This window comes from Rhinoderma darwinii, chromosome 1, assembly GCF_050947455.1.
Source record: "Rhinoderma darwinii isolate aRhiDar2 chromosome 1, aRhiDar2.hap1, whole genome shotgun sequence".
NCBI classification, from domain to species: Eukaryota; Metazoa; Chordata; class Amphibia; order Anura; family Rhinodermatidae; genus Rhinoderma; species Rhinoderma darwinii.
The window spans coordinates 450,593,058-450,613,447 of NC_134687.1; the positions used below are offsets into that span (position 1 = coordinate 450,593,058).

A 20,390-nucleotide genomic window follows, 5' to 3' on the forward strand; every position below is an offset into this window, starting at 1 on the left:
TGTCAGATGTTTTGATCGGTGGGGGTCCGAGCACTGAGACCCCAATGGATCGCTAAAACAAAGTGGCAGAAGCGCTCAGGTGACCGCTGTGCCGCTTCGTTTCTGATCTGCTTTTCTCGGAAAGCCGAGCAAGCGGTGTACGGACGTACACCACTCCGAGGAGTGCCGATCAGAAGCAAAGCGGCGCAGCATTCAATCGTGCGCTTCTGCCGCTTCACTTTAGTGATCGGTGGGGGTCTCAGTGCTCGAACCCCCCACCGATTAAAAGTTCTCACATATCACTATGACGTTAAAAGTTTAGTTACACTTTAAAGAGAGGTGTTATAATTTTTTTATTTTTTATTATTATTATTATTATTATTTTTTCTTTAATAAAACAGTGTATCAGTGTGTTTGGCGAAACTTTCTAAATACTTTTTTATTCAAAATGATTTTTACTTTTTGAGATACAGCTGCTTTACATCCTGAATACAGAGCAGCTGAATCTAGTGCTAAAACCTGTATCCGTCAGGTCAGTGTGACTGACGGGTACAGTGTCAGCGGGTTGGGGGGGTTGAATTGCGTGTGAGGGGGAAGGAGGGGGCCCAGAGCCCATGGTACACTTAATCCGCCACTGCATGGACCCTGTATCTAACCCTACCACATTGTATTCTTAGATACATGGTCCATGTCTGATCCTGTCAGATGAGCCCTGTATCTAAGCTTACCCCATGTGTTACTAATGGGATTCTTTTTGTGGTTTTTTTACAGGTTCTGTCAGTGGACTACGTCGGATTCGAGGATTACTTCGATGACAGCTTTTTTTATTCTCAATAAAATGGTTAATGAGGGTTGTGTGGGGGGCTTTTATTTCAATAAAATATTTTTTATCTATGTATCTAAGGATACATTCACACGAGCGCGACAGATTTATGCGCGTAAAAAACACGCGTAAATCTGGTTATGTGCGTTCTGTTTTTGCATCAGTGTGCTTTGCATGTGGCAAGTGTTTTTCACGCACTCGCAATCACTTTTTTCTTTCAATGTAATTGATAACACGGATGTCGTCCGTGTGCTGTTTGTGGTTTTCACGCACCTATTGACTTCAATTGGCGACTAGGTGGGTGAATGATTTTTCAACGGACACTCGCTGATTGAAAACTCAGGCATGTGTGAATAGCCCCATTGAAATCAACGGGTCCGTGTGCTGTGCGTTATTTCAACTGCGATTCACGCTCGTCTGAATGAGCCCTAAGCCAATCATGTGTGATACCGTCTGCTGGGGCCATGTATCTATGTCTATCATGTATGATACTGTCTGCTGAGACAATACATCCAATTCTATCCAGCAGTGTAGCTATTAGGAGCCTTAGTCTTATAGATACGCTATCTTCGATATATATGCAGGAAAAAATATATTTTTCAGGGGGTGGGGGTAAATATATGTCTTGGGGCTTATGCTCCTCATCTTTTAAGACCCTAGTAATGCCCCTGTGTGTGACATCTAAATGAATGATCTTTGCATAATCTTTATCAATGCTATAAGTATGACAAGTAAGGCCAATAAATATTTGGACATGGAGAACTTAGAAGGCGTTACGGTGTTATGTAGAGAAATGACTTAACTGCATTGACGCCAGACATCTGAAGAGTAAATGTAATAACAATCACAACGTAGAGCTGCCAGCGTAGGGATGGTTCTTTCACAAGTTCCATGACACTCATGTTCTTAGACTTCTTGAGCATGTCCTGCTCTGCTAAAATTTTGTTTACTTCTGATTGATAGTCTCCAGGTCCCCAAATCCTGTGCATAGCTAGAATACCAGGAATATAATAAGGGAGTTATACTAAACTAAACCCATACATGGAATAAAATATAATTAGAAGGTTCCTCAATGAAATAACTGAACACTACTCATTCACGGGGAAGTAATAGTTAATATTAGACTATAGAATACAATAATTTTACCCTTTGCAGTTAAGAAATACCAAAGTTTATATATGCAGAATGTGTAAAATATACTGTATACTGTACATATACACACAAACACAAAGTGAAACCTCTTTGAGACATCCACCCAAAATTGCTGTGAAAAATGGTCTTCTATATGGGTCCATATGGGTAGCTAAACTTTTAAAAAAGAACTTTTGACATGTCATAATGACATATCAGAAGTTTTATCGTTGGGGGTCAGAGCACTGAAACCGCCACCGATCGCTAAATCTAAGAGACATCAGCGCTCTGGTGAGTGCTGTGCAGCTTAATTTCTGATCAGCTTTCCTCGGAAAGCCGAGCGATCAGTGTACAGGGTAAAAAGAAAGTCTATGAGCCCATACACCGCTCACTCGACATTCCGAGAAAAGCCGCTTAGAGCAGAAGAAAGCGTTTCTGCCACTTCGTTTAAGCGATTGGTGGGGGTCTCAGTGCTCCAACCCTACCGATCAAAACTTCTGAAATGTCACTATGACATGTCAAAAGTTTAGTTACACTTTAAAAACCTTTATTTCAGTCAGTACTGTAAGACTAGACACCACAATACATACTTTGATCTATAGCTGTAAGGCAAAAAATTATAAACTTGAACATGAGGTTCTTTGTTAACTTTTATTTCAAAACTACCTGTATGGCCTGAGTGCTGTCATCAAATCTACATTTTCTATTAACTATGTATGGGTGAGACGGACGAAGCCCATCAGGTGACATGCACTGGAAAGACATTCGCTAAGTTGCTGCTAAATTTTTCCTTCTATATGGGTCGTCCTCTGAAAGAGGCCAATATTCACAGAATATAGCGGAATAAAAAGCTTTTTGTTTGACTGAATAAACCACCATTTTCTTTACACTGGAGTTCTGCAAATTTTCTCTTTATATATATATATATATATATATATATATATATATATATATATATACATATATATACACACATATATACTACCGGTCAAAAGTTTAGGGTCACTTAGAAATGTCCTTATTTTTGAAAGAAAAGCACAGTTTTTTTCAATGAAGATAACATTAAATTAATCAGAAATACACTCTATACATTGTTAATCCTCTAAATGACTATTCTAGCTGCAAACGTCAGGTTTTTAATGCAATATCTACATAGGTGTATAGAGGCCCATTTCCAGCAACCATCACTCCAGTGTTCTAATGGTACATTGTGTTTGCTAACAGTGTTAGAAGGCTAATGGATGATTAGAAAACACTTGAAAACCCTTGTGTAATTATGTTAGCACCGCTGTAAATAGTTTTGCTGTTTAGAAGAGCTATAAAACTGACCTTCCTTCGAGCTAGTTGAGAATCTGGAGCATTACATTTGTGGGTTCGATTAAACTCTCCAAATGGCTAGAAAAAGAGAGCTTTCATGTGAAACTCGACAGTCTATTCTTGTTCTTAGAAATGAAGGCTATTCCATGCGAGAAATTGCCAAGAAACTGAAGATTTCCTACAACAGTGTGTACTACTCCCTTCAGAGGACAGCACAAACAGGCTCTAACCAGAGTAGAAAGAGAAGTGGGAGGCCCCGCTGCACAACTAAGCAACAAGACAAGTACATTAGAGTCTCTAGTTTGAGAAATAGATGCCTCACAGGTCCTCAACTGGCAGCTTCATTAAATAGTACCCGCAAACGCCAGTGTTAACGTCTACAGTGAAGAGGCGACTCCGGGATGCTGGCCTTCAGGGCAGAGTGGCAAAGAAAAAGCCATATCTGAGACTGGCTAATAAAAGGAAAATATTAATATGGGCAAAAGCACACAGACATTGGAGAGAGGAAGATTGGAAAAAAGTGTTATGGACAGACGAATCGAAGTTTGAGGTGTTTGGATCACACAGAAGAACATTTGTGAGACACAGAAGAACATTTGTGAGACGCAGAACAACTGAAAAGATGCTGGAAGAGTGCCTGACGCCATCTGTCAAGCATGGTGGAGGTAATGTGATGGTCTGGGGTTGCTTTGGTGCTGGTAAAGTGGGAGATTTGTACAAGGTAAAAGGGATTTTGAATAAGGAAGGATATCACTCCATTTTGCAACGCCATGCCATACCCTGTGGACAGCGCTTGATTGGAGCCAATTTCATCCTACAACAGGACAATGACCCAAAGCACACCTCCAAATTATGCAAGAACTATTTAGGGAAGAAGCAGGCAGCTGGTATTCTATCTGTAATGGAGTGGCCAGCGCAGTCACCAGATCTCAACCCCATAGAGCTGTTGTGGGAGCAGCTTGACCGTATGGTACGCAAGGAGTGCCCATCAAGCCAATCAAACTTGTGGGAGGGGCTTCTGGGAGCATGGGGTGAAATTTCTCCCGATTACCTCAGCAAATTAACAGCCAGAATGCCAAAGGTCTGCAATGCTGTAATTGCTGCAAATGGAGAATTCTTTGATGAAAGCAAAGTTTGAAGGAGAAAATTATTATTTCAAATAAAAATCATTATTTCTAACATTGTCAATGTCTTGACTATATTTTCTAGTCATTTTGCAACTCATTTAATAATTGAAGTGAGTTTTCATGGAGAACACAAAATTTTCTGGGTGACCCCAAACTTTTGAACGGTAGTGTGTATATATACATACATGCATATATATATATATATATATATATATATATATATATATATATATATATATATATATATAAATATGTATATATACATATATCTATATATATGTATACACATATATGTATATATATATATATATATATATATATATGTAAAGAGCAAAAATCAGGCAGCACTCCGTTTATGTAGTGAAAAAAGAGGGTACTTTTATCGTCCCATAGGCAACGTTTCAGCTCCTTCCCCTGGAGCCTGCTGGATCCATGTTGTCTATCTATATATGTATGTATATATATATATATATATATATATATATACACACATATATGGCACTGGGGGCATTCTGGCTATCCAGGGCCACGTTTGCATTTTTGCTAATGTGGCATGTGTTTATATGTATATGACCGCTATATCCAAAATAATTTCTTGTAGTGTAATTCATATTCTGGTGAGCTTATGGTTGTATGTCAGATATCAGTGCTTCCAATGCCTTTCTTTTAAAATCTCTTCCACTCAAGGGAGGTATTCAGTTAATAGTTAAAGAGGCTCTGTCACCACAATATAAGTGCCCTATCTCCTACATAAGGAGATCGGTGCTATAATGTAGGTGACAGCAGTGCTTTTTATTTTAAAAAAACTATCTATTTTTACCACTTTATTAGCGATTTTAGATTTATGCTAATGAGTTGCTTAATGCCCAAGTGGGCGTGTTTTTACTTTAGACCAAGTGGGCGTTATACAGAGGAGTGTATGACGCTGACCAATCAGCGTCATGCACTCCTCTCCATTCATTTACTCAGCGCATAGGGATCCTGCTAGATCCTTATGTGCTGTCTTATACTAACACATTAACAATACTGAAGTGTTTAGACAGTGAATAGACATTCCACAGGATGTCTATTCACAATCCCTGCACTTCGTTACTCTGTCTGTGGTAGTTACAGCAGAGGAAGCGTGATTTCGCGAGATCTCGCTGTAAATGACAGGTTACAACGAGATCACGCTTCCTCTGCTGTAACTACCATAGAAACAGTAACAAAGTGCAGAGATTGTGAATAGACATCCCGTGGAATATCTATTCACTGTCTAAACACTTCAGTATTGTTAATGTGTTAGTATAAGACAGCCCATAAGGATCTAGCAGGATCCCTATGCGCTGACTAAATGAATGGAGAGGAGTGCATGATGCTGATTGGTTAGCGTCATACACTCCCCTGTACAACGCCCACTTGGTCTAAAGTAAAAATACGCCCACTTGGGCATTAAGCAACTCATTAGCATAAATCTAAAAACGCTAGTAAAGTGGTGAAAATAGATCGTTTTTTTAAATAAAAAGTACTGCTGTCACCTACATTATAGCGCCGATCTCCTTATATAGGAGATAGGGCACTTATAATGTGGTGACAGAGCCTCTTTAAGTATTAGTTTATCAAATTTATACCAAAAATGAAAGCAAACGTGTGAAGAGGATGTACACCCAAAATATGAAAGGCTCAGGTTGTGAGAGCTGAAACATAGCACTTTTGGGGTCAATAAAGCATCCTCTTTTTTCACCATAAGCTTTTGTGAAGTGCTGTCTATTTATTGCTTTTTTTTACATAGATGTGGCAGAGATGAACATAACAGGTAACCAAACTATGTATGCTAGAAACCACACATATATTGCAATATTTCCAGAGGTTTACGGTAAATAATCTAGTTAACTTTGGCTGTAAATTCTCTTTTATCGAACGCAGCATAACTATTATAGTAATTTACCCTTAATACAGCGATCCTCGTCTTTCTTCACTAATAACAGATATGGAGGAGTCTCTGGATAAAAGTGCATTACTATTAACTGCAGCAGTTGTGTAAAACCACAAAGTGATAGCATCAAGGGCCACATTGTCTCTGTCCCCAGAACTTCACTGAAAGAGAATAATATGACAAATAAATATGATAGTAAAGTTAAAGGAAAATAATATTAAACTGCACAGGTACCAAATACATTTCATGTTACTTTATGGGAGGATTGACATGAGAAAGATAGGAAAGTCTTCAGCAAATCATGCTCATGTGCTATGGAAAAATTATACTGGTATGGGCCAAAAAGTGAATCTGCCTTATTTCAGGACGAATAAATCCAGCACTGAGTAGAGCTTGTATGGGTAAAGCTTTGGCATAAAAAACTCAGGGATCGGGGCATCTGAATCTTCACTGCTTTATGCTCACCACTGGTGTACAAAGATATACGGGGCCCCAGAGCAGAAATCAAAATGGTGTTCCCTGTTGGCCTGATTCACATTATCATAGCTTAACATCCTGGGATATCCCTACTACACATTGTTCAGTGACAGGCCAATTGTAATAGCTGACATTGAGCAGATTGACTATATATTCCAATTATCGTTTATTTTATTATTGTTATTATTATTATAATTTATTATTATTGTTTCATATTTGTGACTAGGTCTTACCTGAGTCCAACAAATTGACCAAAGAGCTTTCCTGTTGTTACGAAGATTGGGGCTGAAGTGTTGGTGAAGCCTCGAAGCTTACAGGGTGAGATTTCTCCAAGATACTGTACATATATGTTAAGTGCCAAACCTGCCAGAAAATGACAAGTTAATGTATCTGTGGGGTAGTAGTTCTGTGCTTTATAATTTAATGCACAATTCTATTTGTAACTATGTTAGTAATAACTAATCGTTGATCATGACTTGTACAAGGTAGAGGTAATAGTAGCCAATCTTAAGGGATAGAACCCTTGTCTGCAACATCCCTAACATATACCTAATGTGCAACCATAGAGAAACCGTCCTACAAAAATCATTTCAAACGATCCTCCAATCTTGCTAAGCCCAAGACACAGAGAAGCTGTAATGCCCAACAGGTCGCTGAATATGTGGCACCGTCTCCTGAGGAAAAAGAAAGAGGATCGTGTGAGGCATCACACATGGTTTTCCATGTTATGTTGTATATTTGCATCTTCCCCCACAATAGGGGCTGGTACTGTTAGACATGCTAAATAATATATCATCAGTAGGCAATTAGAAATTCATGCACCCCCTGCTTATTAATGTAATGTGTCTACTGTAACTGAAAAACTGCTATAAAGATATATCTATAAATTAATCAATACAGAATGTTGGGCCTAAAAATTAGACAAATATTAACTTTAACCCCTTCCCTCACCGCGCTGTAAAGTTACAGTGCTGGCGAGATGCAGTGCCCGTGCCATCAGCTGACACCCTTGTAACGCCCTTTGTAAGCCCATTGGCCCCCACATCTGTCATGTACGTGAGCCTATAAGGCCCTGCCTCAGGCTCTGGGACCTGCTTGTTAGTATAACACTGTAACGCTGAAAGGCATAATACACTGCACTACAGAAGCCAGAGATCAGCCGTGCTCCTGCCGCAGCTGCTGAGATTGGAGATAACTCTGATCCTGGCAGTTTAACCACTTTGATGCAGTGGTCAAGAGCGTCCGCTACATCTAAGGTGTTTGACATCGGGAGAGGGCTCCCACTGTCAGCTCATCAGCGCCCCTCCTAAAAAAGGCCTTTGGTATCTGCCTACAATGACAGGAAATAATACTTTAGAATAATAAGTATTCCAAAGCATTATAGCAGCAATGAAATGATCACAGATCCAGGTCTCCTAGAGGGACAAAAACATTTTTAATATCAATAGGTGTAATGAAGTTTAAAAATAGTATAAAAAAAAATTATCCCCCCAAAAATACCTTTTTTTCATTTAAAATGATTTTACTGTTTAAAAATAGTAAATAATAAAAAAGAAGATATATAATACTGCCACAATCTTAACCGGTATAAAAAAGATAACACATTACCTATACCACATAGTGCATAAAAAAAAACCAATGGCGGATTTGCTGGGTTTTTTACTATTTCCCCCCAAAAAATGTAGTCCAAGTTAACCAATAAATTATATGTGCCCCAAAATGGTAATAATAAAAACTACAATACGTCCTGCAAAAAACAAGCCCCCATATGGCTACAGTAAACGGCATAAAAAACGCCAAAAAACAAAAACAAATGGCGGATTACTTTTTTTTCACATTCCTCCCCACAAAAATGAATAAAAGTTCATCAACAAATTACACGTACTTTGAAATGGTGGCAATAAAAACTACTAGTCATCCTGCAAAACCAAGCCTTCATGCGGCTATGTCAAAAACAGTTATGGCTCTTGGAATATGGCAATGAAAAAAAGGAAAAAAATAGCCAGTCGGTTAAGGGGCTAATTAAAGTTTTGGGAATGTAGCAGATATTATTTTTTTTATCAGGTGTAGGAGAATCCACTAGAAAGAAATATATAATTATGACATTGAAACATTATGGGAAGGCAGGCTATCATACTGATATATTTATGATCACAGATCTTTTCCCTGGAATGGGATGGGACGGGACTGATTGGATGATGGTTGATCCACCCATATAGGTGACAAGTTTTTGAATAAGATATCCACTCACTCACTCACTAACTTTTTTTTAAAGACTGTCAGGCTGGGAGTTGTAGTTTCGCAACAGCTGGAGAGCTAAGGTTGGAGACCATTGCATTACAGAATATAAATCAGTAAGCACATTGTATATAGCCAATCAGTTTCTATATAATTCTATAGCCACAATGTAAGTTTCAGAATTATTAGGATATGTTCACACGCTTAACAAAAAACGTCTGAAATTACGGAGCTGTTTTCAAGGGAAAACAGCTCCTGATTTTCAGACGTTTTTTGAGCAACTCTCGTTTTTCGCTGCGTTTTTCGTGGTGTTTTTTACGGCTGTTTTTTTAGCTGTTTTCAATAGAGTCTATGAGAAAACGGCTCCAAAAACATCCCAAGAAGTGTCCTGCACTTCATTTGACGAGCCGTCATTTTACGCGCTGTATTTTGACAGCGACGCGTAAAATGACAGCTCGTCTGCACAGAACATCGTAAGACCCATTGCAAGCAATGGGCAGATGTTTGCTGACATATTGGAGCCGTCGTTTCAGGCGTAATTCGAGGCGTAAAAAGCCTCCATTACGTCTGAAAAGAGGTCGTGTGTACATACCCTTATAGTCAAGAATCAGTATGCCGATATAATAGGGCTAATAGAAAGTATTTGGTGCCGTAGGCAAGGTTCTCAGAATGTGCTCTGCTACCACCCCCTAACTTTTCCAGGTCCATCTCTTACCTGTCTTATATATTACAAGAAAATGCTGATTAGTTAAAAATGCTGAAAATGCTGATCGAGGACCAGAACAATTTTTTATATTTTTCCTCTTTGCATCCTGGGGTCATAACTTTGTAATTTTTTGTATGACGAAGCTGTATAATGGCTTTTTTTTAAAAAAATTAGCAGGACGAGTTGTATTTTATGCAGGTGCTGTATTTTCGTACATAAACATTAGCATCAAATTTATATAAAATTTAATTTTGCCAAAAACGTAGGAAAAAAGCAGTTCCGCTGCAGTTTCTTTCATTTTATTTTACAGCATACACCGATCATAATAAATGATGCTATAAATTTATTGTGCAGGTTGCTACGGTCGTGATGATACCAAAAATATGTATAGAATTTTATGTTTTGGTACTTTAATACCGTTTATTTATTGTAAAAAATTTGCTTTTTTTAAAGATTTTTTTTTATTTACAATGAGGTATTTATTTCTTTTTATATTTGTAGAGGAATAATCGAGGCACTCACCGAAGCTGGCAAAACAGTTTCTTTATTACAAAAAGATCTCGGTCAGGATGTGGAATTGCCTACGGCCGTTTCACGTGCGTACGCGCTTTCTCAAGGCCCTTTCTTGAACCTCATGCAGCATGACTCTCAGCGCTTAAGGACTGCAAAGCGCTCACGGAAATAAATCCTGAAAGAACATTTGGGGAACAAAAGTACTCACTTCCCAAACCTCCTGCTTAGGTGCCCGGATGCCAGTGATCCCAGCAGTCCACCAACACTAAACACTGAAATTGCTGTGGACCACAGCAGGGTGACTGTTTCTTCAGGGACGACTGATCCATACCTTCTTATCCAGGTCTCGTTGATAAAGCCTTTGACAAACTGCAGAGGACATGATGAATTGAGGTGTTGTGGCAATGCACTGGCCAGAGCAGAGAAAAGAGAAGATTATCCAATGACCATTTCAATGTAGATATTTCACTGCTGGTGCATTGTTTTAATCTTGAGGGCCATTTACACACATGACTCTGCTGTCCATGTCCATTGTCTTTTAAACTTCATGAAGCAAACAAGAACAGATTCGCATATTGCTGTACAAAGTTGTTGTTTTTAAATTATGGGTAGGTGACAGGATTAAGAAAGAAAGATTACACTTGGTATACACATGAATACATAGTTTACATGATACAAACAATTTTTATCCATAGTAAAATTTTTACATAGTAATGATTGTGAAGTAAATACTCATATCATATACTTTACCAATAACAACCATTAATTCTTTTTTTGGGGGGTGGGGATAGAGCAGCGAAACGATGAATCTCTAAGCTATAGGATTTTGTTATGACTGATACATAAAATTAATTTCAAAGGGGTCTAGATCTGTTTCTAGCATAATATTACTAGTTATCTGTGTTAGATTACTTGGGTGGGATATTGATCCAGGGATTTATTCTGATACTCAGAGTCAGAAGGAATTTTATTTTTTTATTAATATGAGGACAGTCAGCAACTACGTCATAAGGGTTGCTTGGCTTCTTTTGTATGAACATGGCAGGATGATAGATTAAAATAAATGGAAACAGATCCTTTCCCAAATTTGAAGCACTAGCTAGGCTGAAGATATCTCATTTAGACATGTTATAAGTAAACCCTACTTGTTTGAAAATACAATCCAGTTCAGCAAGGCATAGGGTAAAGAGGACAAGTAGCAAGAACATGGATAAATACAATAAAGGAAGTCAAGAACATGCCATTGAGAAATCTGCATATTCTTATGGAACTAGACTATTCCTGGTCATAAGAAGTTGAAAGTAATTATTTGATGGGGAATAATAATTATTATTATTTCTTACTTTATTGAATCTATTTATTATTTATTAATTTTTGTTATTCATATTTTTAATGTTTAATGCTTTAGCGATCATTATATTCAATAAATTAACTATAATTTTACTAGGTTGTATAATGAAAGAAGGGAGGTTTTGCTTACCAAAGATGATGAGCTGATCACTGATAAATGGTAGCCAATTGGCAAACCATTACCAAGGCCTAGCACAATAATCAATGGAAGAATTCTCCAGTGTTGAACCTAATAAAATGCAAAGTGTTCAATTAGAATTTTGTAGGTAAAGATTAAAGAACAATACTGGCTTAAATGTTACACTGAATATCAATCTAATATGACAAGCAGTACAATATCCAGAAAATATGTGTATATTCACCAGCTGGCAAGTGCTCAGAGTCATATTTAGATGTGATCTTGTTGATCGATGATCACAAATTTGTAAACTACAGCTTTGCTTAATCATTAGATAGACCCGTTAAAGATTTATCTGTTAAAACGAAAACATAAAGAGGGATTCCCAATGTAAGCATTTATGGCATATCCAGGAGCGTTGCCATAAATGTCTGATAGATGCAGGTCCCAGCTCTGGGACCCACACCTATCTCGAGAACTGGGGGCACCCATGCAGCAACCACCAGCTCCAGGTAGTGAATGAATGTAAAGGTTGCCCACATGTGCGCAGCTCTCTTCATTCAATCCCATGGGAGTAACTCCTATGTGTGTGGTCACCTTTCCAGAGTTGGTGTTTGACTATGAACTTTTTTTTTAATATAAAGTGCACATGGCATGGGCCCCAGATTTCTTGGGAATAGCACTGATACATTTTGAAAGTACACTTAGGCATAAGGCATATTGAGAGCTTCTTAAGATCATACGTGCCTGATATTGCTTAAAAGAGCCTTCAGATGTAAAATCTCCAATCCTTCCTTTTTTCTTATGAACCCCTGTTGACAAAGGCATACCTAGGCATTCCTTCCTCTGAGGCAAAGATTCCGTTTGCCCTGTATCTAAATACTTTGACCAAGGCAGAGTGGCTTGAAAGTGCCCTCCTTAGTACCTAGCACCTAAAAAATATGCCCTGCCAGCACCCCACAGCTGCACCCCTGCCTGTTGCACTGGTGGTGCCACTGGTGCAGCAGAGAATTTGAGGACAAGCAGATATCTCAAATTGGTGAGTGACCCGGTCATGTATGGTCAGCTCAAATACAATAGATACAAAAGACACATAGAGATCATAGAACAAGAACATACATTCACATCTAATTCTTACATCATTAGTGCTAAAAAGGGAAATCCATGTAACCAAGCACTTTATTGAATACTTATTAACTTGTACCGATGGTAAGATCCTTAACTAATATGATAAAGCCTAATTAATGTATTAGGTAAGACCCAAAGTACAATTTTAGCTCTTTTTGCATTTTAGATTTTCATCAATACAATTGCTTTTCAATAAATTAATAAAATGATCAGTGGAAAAATCCTAGTTGGCAACCAGACTACTGACTGTAAATAGATTTGAAACTTTTTTGACAAACTTTTTAACATTTCCATTAACAATTTTAACAGTATAACAAATTCAGCTTCGCATTGCCCAAAAAATACATTCTACAGTATGTATTGTATTATCTACAGTGAGTTATAGGTGTACCTACCAGGTCTGAGATGATCCCAGCCATGTCTTCGATGATGAGATGACCAATGGCTTGGTCACATGCATAAAATTATACATACTGAGAACTTCATCCCATGACTCTATATAACAGTGCAAAGGGTTATCAATGTTTGATTTGGATTCATGAGTGGTTATCCAGAGCCAGATATATAAACCAATGACAATGCTGCACTGCAAAGCAAACTGGGAAATCATTAGCATGAGAATACAGATGTCATTCATACCTTCTTAAGATCAACATCAAGTGTAAGGCTATGTTCACACGCTTAACAAAAAACGTCTGCAAATACGGAGCTGTTTTCAAGGGGAACAGCTCCTGATTTTCAGCCATTTTTTTAGCAACTTGCGTTTTTGGCTGCATTTTTTACGGCTGTTTTTGGAGCTATTTTTTTATAGAGTCAATGAAAAACGGCTCCAAAAACGGTTTAAGAAGTGACATGTACTTCTATTTCACGGGCATTTTTCAATGCGAAAATTTTTCAAAACGGCCACATAAAAAAACGGCCCATCGGAACTGAACACCGTTTTTCCAATTGAAATCAACGGGCAGATGTTTGGAGGCGTCTTTCCGATTTTTGCCTGTCTTTCGGCCGTTTACGGCCCAAAAAAAGGCCGAAAATAAGCTGTGTGAACATACCCTCATAGTGAGGCTTGAGAAGAAGACAATGCATTGGAAAGTGATGATATATTGTAAGCTCTGGGCTCTGTGCCACTTGACCACACAGATAGCGTTATTCTTAAATTACAATGTCATGATATAATGGTGCATTAAATAAAGGCATTTGTAGGATGTCCGCAACTGGCAAACATAGTAGGAGTGCAGAGTGTCCGCGGTACAGACCACATAACCGGAATTCAGCAGTCCTAAAAAAAGATGGTTATTTTCAGGAGGAAAGGAGTGCTCTGCGCCTGTGGCAACATTGATTGGAGGAGAGCTGCTGACTGACCGCTACTGAAGTTCTGCCTACATGTACTGCCTTGGGGGACAGTAAAGTAGGGATTGTGCTGTCTGTTTAAACCCCTTATGGCCTAACATTTTGGAATAGTGGTTATACATAAGGTAAAGAACTGAAAAAAGGCTATTACATGAGCTGTCTTAGAGAAAGCCATTTAAATTGTACTGTTGAATTTGTTATTGAACCCACAGAAAGGGGCCCTCTGACCAGAACCCCCTCTGAAAGCTCTGATAAGTGCAGTTCTCTGCTCTGGGTCAATTGAAATAGGCTGATGCTCACAGCTTCATTTACCCTGAGCATCTTCCTTGTGCTTCCCCTGCTGATATCAGCTGGAAAACATTACTACTGGAGACCTAGAAACTGATCGGAAAGTATTTATTTACCGTCATTGTTTTATTATGAACACTTCTTTTGTAGGATTTCCCATTATTATAATTAGAAGTGCTTTGCAGTATCTTTGTACATTCTGGCAATACATATATTTGTAGATTTTCCAGTTCCAGGAACATTCTAGTTCCAGTTTTCCGAGTCCAAAGTTTTGTCCCTGTAATATATTATCTCTGGCTATTTGTTTAAAAATAATGACCCAAAGCACAGTTCAACTTCTGATTCTTGTACATTTTGCTGATTCTGAGTTCACTATTTATTTCTCAGTATATTTTAAAATGTTATATTGACTGAAAGGAAAAAGCCCAAAATTTACGGTAGTCCCTCAAGTTCCAATATTAATGTTTTGTGGGGCGACACTTATAACTTGAGACCTTAACTTGGAAAACTAGTAATGGTTCCAAAACCCCCCAAAAGTCACCCAAAATAAGAAAAAAAGAGAATCAAAGAAAAATAAGCAGATAACTAATACAGATAAAGTCCTTACATATAGAATTCAGGAAGAGCTCCTGGAAGCTGATGAATCACTTTTTATTTAAAAGACAGGAGGTTCTACAGGGTCATGTACAGTACACAGTGTACTAGAAAAACAAAATAGAGCCCCCCTCAGCTAGTGCCCAACAGAGCAGCTTGTCCAGGCACAAGTAGATAGCAGCACAGTATATGTATCACTGTCCTGAACTTCATAGAGGTGCTACTAGACAGCCAATCAGTGCATGCGCTTCAGTAATACAGCACTCACTGATTGGATCGGTCATGATCACAGGGTATGTGGACCCACTACGCCTCTCCGCTAGCGGAGAGGCAGCAGGCCTGGTCACAGTCTATGCAAGAGTCTATAACAGTTTGTAGCACAAGGGTACCTGAAATAGTCCAGACAGTGGCCAAGGCTTCAGCACGGATGGAGGTGGGTGCAGCAGGTTGCGCCAGACATAGGGGATAACACTGGATGTGGCAGATGACACTGGACGTGGCGGATGACACTACACGGGATACAGGATACAGGTAGCAGGGCACGGGTAACAACAGGAACAGGATAACACTAAGGGACCATTTGCAAGACTGACATGGGATAAACTAACAATGCTCAGGCAATGAGCAAAGGGGCACGGCCCTTCTTATAGACCAGGAAATCATGGGCAGTTGATGATGATTTCCAATGTGCGCACGCTGGCCCTTTAAGGATGTGTACGAATATGCACGCGCACCCTACGGGACACAGCGGACTGGAGCGGAAGTGAGTGCTGGCGTCTCCTGGGAAGGAGATGCGAGCCAGCGCTCACAGACCCATGGCCGTGGCCGCCGAGGGGGGAGTAAATCCGACGGTCCGTGGCCATGGACACTACAGGATCAACTTGTCCTCAATGTAATACACCTATTTATAGGCATTTTTTTTTTAAAAAACACACTGAGTGGAAGGAACCTCCGGTTAATCGCACGCATCGCAGATTGGCAGTATCTGTGGCATTGTAAGTTGAATGTGGTTCACGTTTCAATGCATAGAAAACAATCATTGCACTGTAACTTGAGGGACTGCTGCAGTAGGAGTAGTACCATTTTCTAATAGCAGTAATAAATCGTTTGACCCTGTATTAATCGTGGTGGTTTGGGTTTTCTGGCACCTTAAGTGAAGTTTAATTATTTATATCTTACTGATGTTAAATTAATCGTTTTTAGATACAATAAGAAAAACATTTTTGCAAAGAAAAAAAAGAAAGTTTTACGTGCTTTATTCCATTGACTAGTACTATATTCTACAAGGCCATTCTCACACAGTACAGATTTGCCTCGGGCAAATCCACCATGGATTTTTTTTTAAAAAACAATCTGCAACAGAAAACGCAGCTAAAACGTGGCAATAATGAACATGCTGTGGATTTTAGCATCTGTAGTGCCTTCATTATTCCACGCAGTTATTTTCCTAAGTAAGTGAATGGGATATAAAATACCCTATTCACATGTATTACTGGTGGAATGTTATAGGATTGTGTCAGCATTTTGTAAACCACGTCTAAACCCTGACAAAATCCTCAGCATGTGAACATGGCCTAGCAGCCTCATGTTGCCAGTTGCAGTGTGCTATCACTTAAAGGGGTTTTCTTTTTTTTCAAATTGTGTGCAGATGGTTTATTTGCAGTAAAATTAATCACTTACTAATGTATTGCCTGTAGCTGAAATGTCTCTGTAAATCACTCTCACATGCAATCACATGACCAGGCTCCTGTATTTTATCTTTATGTTTGTGTGACGTCCTGTACACTAAACACGTTTCTATCTCCCCCTCTGCTCCCCCTCTCTGTAGGACATGAAGTCACGCATCACTTGCCTCTTATCTCCAATGCTCCCTGCCCTCCACCCTCTGGAAGGATCGTGTTTCACATGCTGGGCAGCAGATAGTGCAGAGTATAGCAGCAGAACAGTAGAGCAGTGTCTCAGTAGCAGATAGTGAGAAATTGCAGCACTACAAAACACTTTGTAATAGAGGGACATTAATGCATGTGTAAATATACAGAAAACCTTACAACCTGCAATTACCCTGCTGCCACTACTCTACCAAATGAACATCTTCTACCCTAACATGCTGTCTCCTTCTCTCTTCCCTTGTAGATTGTAAATCCTTACGGACAGAGTTCTCTCTCTTTCTCTACCAGTCTGTCATTCATTAAGCTCATGTGTAATGGCAGGAAGGAGGTGAAGGGAAAGTGAGCCCTAATCTACCCACCGCCCTGTCCCTGCCTACTTGCAACGACCCGCCCTAGGCGACGGGGTACAACTGGGCGGCGGTCCCTACGCTGTTTAAGTGCACGGGAGAACAAACAGGGAATACGCAAGGGAAGGGGCAGTAGCCCACGGAACGCCGCGAGGAAACGGAGCGGTGAATGAATAGTCAGGACCAGGATGAAGTGGAGTATACCAACGTGAGCACGGAGAAGGAAGCAAGCCAGGGGCAAAGCGAAGCAGGTTAAGCGGAACTGCAGCAAGGCAGAAGCACGGCAGAAGCAGGCTGGAGCAAGCAGCAGTGGGGCCAGGAATCCAGAAGAATTACAAGCACTGAGGAAGAGAACACGGCAGGTAATAAAGGACAGGGGGCGGAGCTAACTCCGACTGACCAGGCCGCGATAGGCTCTCCCACTCCTGAGCCTGCCACCCTGGTTGGTGGGAGACGGTGTCAGTCTAACAGGTCTGGCCTCAGGTGTGGATTGATTAATCCCAGGAATATACCTAGACGTAGTACCTGGCAGATCCCTAACATCATGTTTTTTGTACTTGTTTTTATTGTCTCATGTCATGTACTTAAACCCGTACAGCGCCCTGGAATTAATGGTGCTCTAAAATACACAATAATAGGCAATGTCTGTGAGAGAATTGATGGGAACTGTAGTCCTTTATATAGGAATCCCGCCCCCAAGAAAGCCCTGGCAGCATCAAAATAGTTATGGTGTACAGAGCTGGGTGACATAATGAAAATTAAATACTGTTCTGTCATTTTTATAAGCTTGAAAAACCCCTGTAAAATGCCTATAGACATAAAGATTTGGCCATGATACGACGAGAATTCAGACTTTTTTTTAATGAGAACACTTGTTGGGAAGGAGGCATATATGAAAATATATTTTTTTCATAGTATGAACTATTTTTCCTGTGTAAAATAATTTCTATCATGTGAAATATCATGCTCTTGCATTGCCCCACATATATTTTTCAATATATATTTTGTCAAAGCTGATTGTAATGTTTACCACTACCAACTGTGGAAAATGTTCAAACGGAGACTGTAAATATTCAGACAGTTATCGTTAACAATCATATATAATTGTTCGGGTCGTTATTGTTGTCATCTGTGGCCAGCTTTACCTAAGGGTATGTTCACACGTAGTCAACAAAAACGTCTGAAAATCCAGAGCTGTTTTCAAGGGAAAACAGACCCTGCTTTTCAGACGTTTTTTTACCAACTCGCATTTTTCGCGGCGTTTTCACGCCGTTTTCGCGGCGTTTTTTACGTCCGTTTTTGGAGCTGTTTTCATTGGAGTCTATGAGAAAACAGCTCCAAAAACGTCCAAAGAAGTGTCCTGCACTTCTTTTGACGAGGCTGTATTTTTACGCGTCGTCGTTTGACAGCTGTCAAACGACGACGCGTAAATAACAGGTCGTCTGCACAGTACGTCGGCAAACCCATTCAAATGAATGGGCAGATGTTTGCCGACGTATTGGAGCCGTATTTTCAGACGTAAAACGAGGCATAAAACGCCTCGTATACGTCTGAAATTTGGCCGTGTGAACATACCCTAACCTTACCTGAATGTGAAGGGGTGCAGAACTCATGCAGAATTATGCCAGAGATAGAAGATGTTCAAAATTAATTACAAACAAATTGTTTCATAGTCCTGATTTGGGGCCATGAAAAAAGAATTTAGTGGTAACTGATCTTTTTTTTTTTTTTCAATCCTTTTCTAATGCTGTATTTATACATGGATGCTAGTTGTATACATTTTAGGATTGATTACCCTTTAAATGGGCTGTTTCATGAAAATAAACCTTTTTAATTTGATGCCAGTCTGGTGATAAACTGATCACCACAGGTCCAGCTTAGAAGCCCCTGGCAATTAGCGATAATCTATGTGTGGGTGGTAGAGGAGGACTGCAGTAAGCCATATATTTCCCCTGCAACCTACACTGCAGGTGAAATGTACTGTTACATGCTGGCAATTCGGCTCTGCGCTCTGGCTCAAGCAAGGGACCCCATTATCTATGATGTCTATATGCCCTAATGGGGCATTTGGAAAGGGGTTCTCCTCATGATATAAGTTCTTTAAACTAAATATCTGATAATGTACCTTCAGATGTCTAGCAGTGTGATGATAGTGATACATTGCTCTTACTTATACTGTGTATACATACAAACTACAAGATGTCCTGCTACTTGAACCCTGTAATATTCGTGGAAAAATGATGGCAAGTGTTTAGTTACCCTGCACCACCACAGGTTAAATAAAACATTACATGGTGTACATCCAAATCAATGGGCTGTCGATGAAATACATGGATGCCCATTATCACCGGTCTCTGCTATAGGTACTGTAATTAATAGTCCCAAACGCAAAATTTGAAAATGAGCTTTCTAAACCAGACAACCCCGGATGCGAAGCCAAAAATAGTTTTAACCTCTTGAGGAGGCTTGACAAGTATGCTTGTCCTGAGGTCAGGGAGTTGCCGCATCAGGACAAGCTTATTTATCATGCTGATCGCGCGGGCACAGCAAGTGTACCTGTGCGATCAGGAGTGGGGCAATAGCTGTCAAAAGCAGCCGCAGCCATGCTCTATTGGCAGAGATCAATGGAACCTGAGGCATGGCCTAATACGTTGCCTGTCAGTGTTAGGCTATGTATACACATAGTGGAGTTGCTGCAGATTTTCCGTCCAGAGTTGCGTGTAGAAATTCTGCCACAAAATGCAGTGACAGCAAAGTGGGTGAGATTTTAATAAATCTCATCCACATGTTGAGTAAAATTTCCGCACAGAAATTGACCTGCAGTGTGGAGTTTTAAATTCACAGCATGACAATTTATGCTGCGAAAGTTAACTAATTTGTTGCGGATTTTCCCCATTGAGTTTCATTGTTAAGGATTTTACTGCGGATCTACAAATATAGAAGTAATAGCGTGAGGGGCTAATACTTTTGCACAGCACTGTATTTTGTTAAACAATTGATTAAAATAATCTACAAACAATTGTTCCACTGATTAATAATGTACAACTTAATTCTAACAACAAATAAAGCAGATAAAGTTTTCAGCATTTCAAATGGCAAG

At 39.5% G+C, this 20,390-nt stretch overlaps 1 protein-coding gene across 1 annotated transcript in view; it reads right to left on the reverse strand.

The window, feature by feature from the left end:
- Positions 1-13,282, reverse strand: part of LOC142657087 (solute carrier family 2, facilitated glucose transporter member 9-like) — a 30,389-nt gene extending 17,107 nt beyond the window's left edge. Inside the window, exons 1-7 of the mRNA XM_075832138.1 lie at positions 13,218-13,282; positions 11,707-11,805; positions 10,435-10,595; positions 7,319-7,443; positions 7,003-7,132; positions 6,305-6,453; positions 1,606-1,793 (exon numbers count right to left, since the gene is read on the reverse strand). Of these exons, the coding sequence (XP_075688253.1) occupies positions 1,606-1,793; positions 6,305-6,453; positions 7,003-7,132; positions 7,319-7,443; positions 10,435-10,595; positions 11,707-11,805; positions 13,218-13,241 (876 nt within the window). The 5' untranslated portion in view covers positions 13,242-13,282. The remainder of the gene's footprint in view (positions 1-1,605; positions 1,794-6,304; positions 6,454-7,002; positions 7,133-7,318; positions 7,444-10,434; positions 10,596-11,706; positions 11,806-13,217) is intronic.
- Between the last annotated feature and the right edge of the window lie 7,108 nt (positions 13,283-20,390).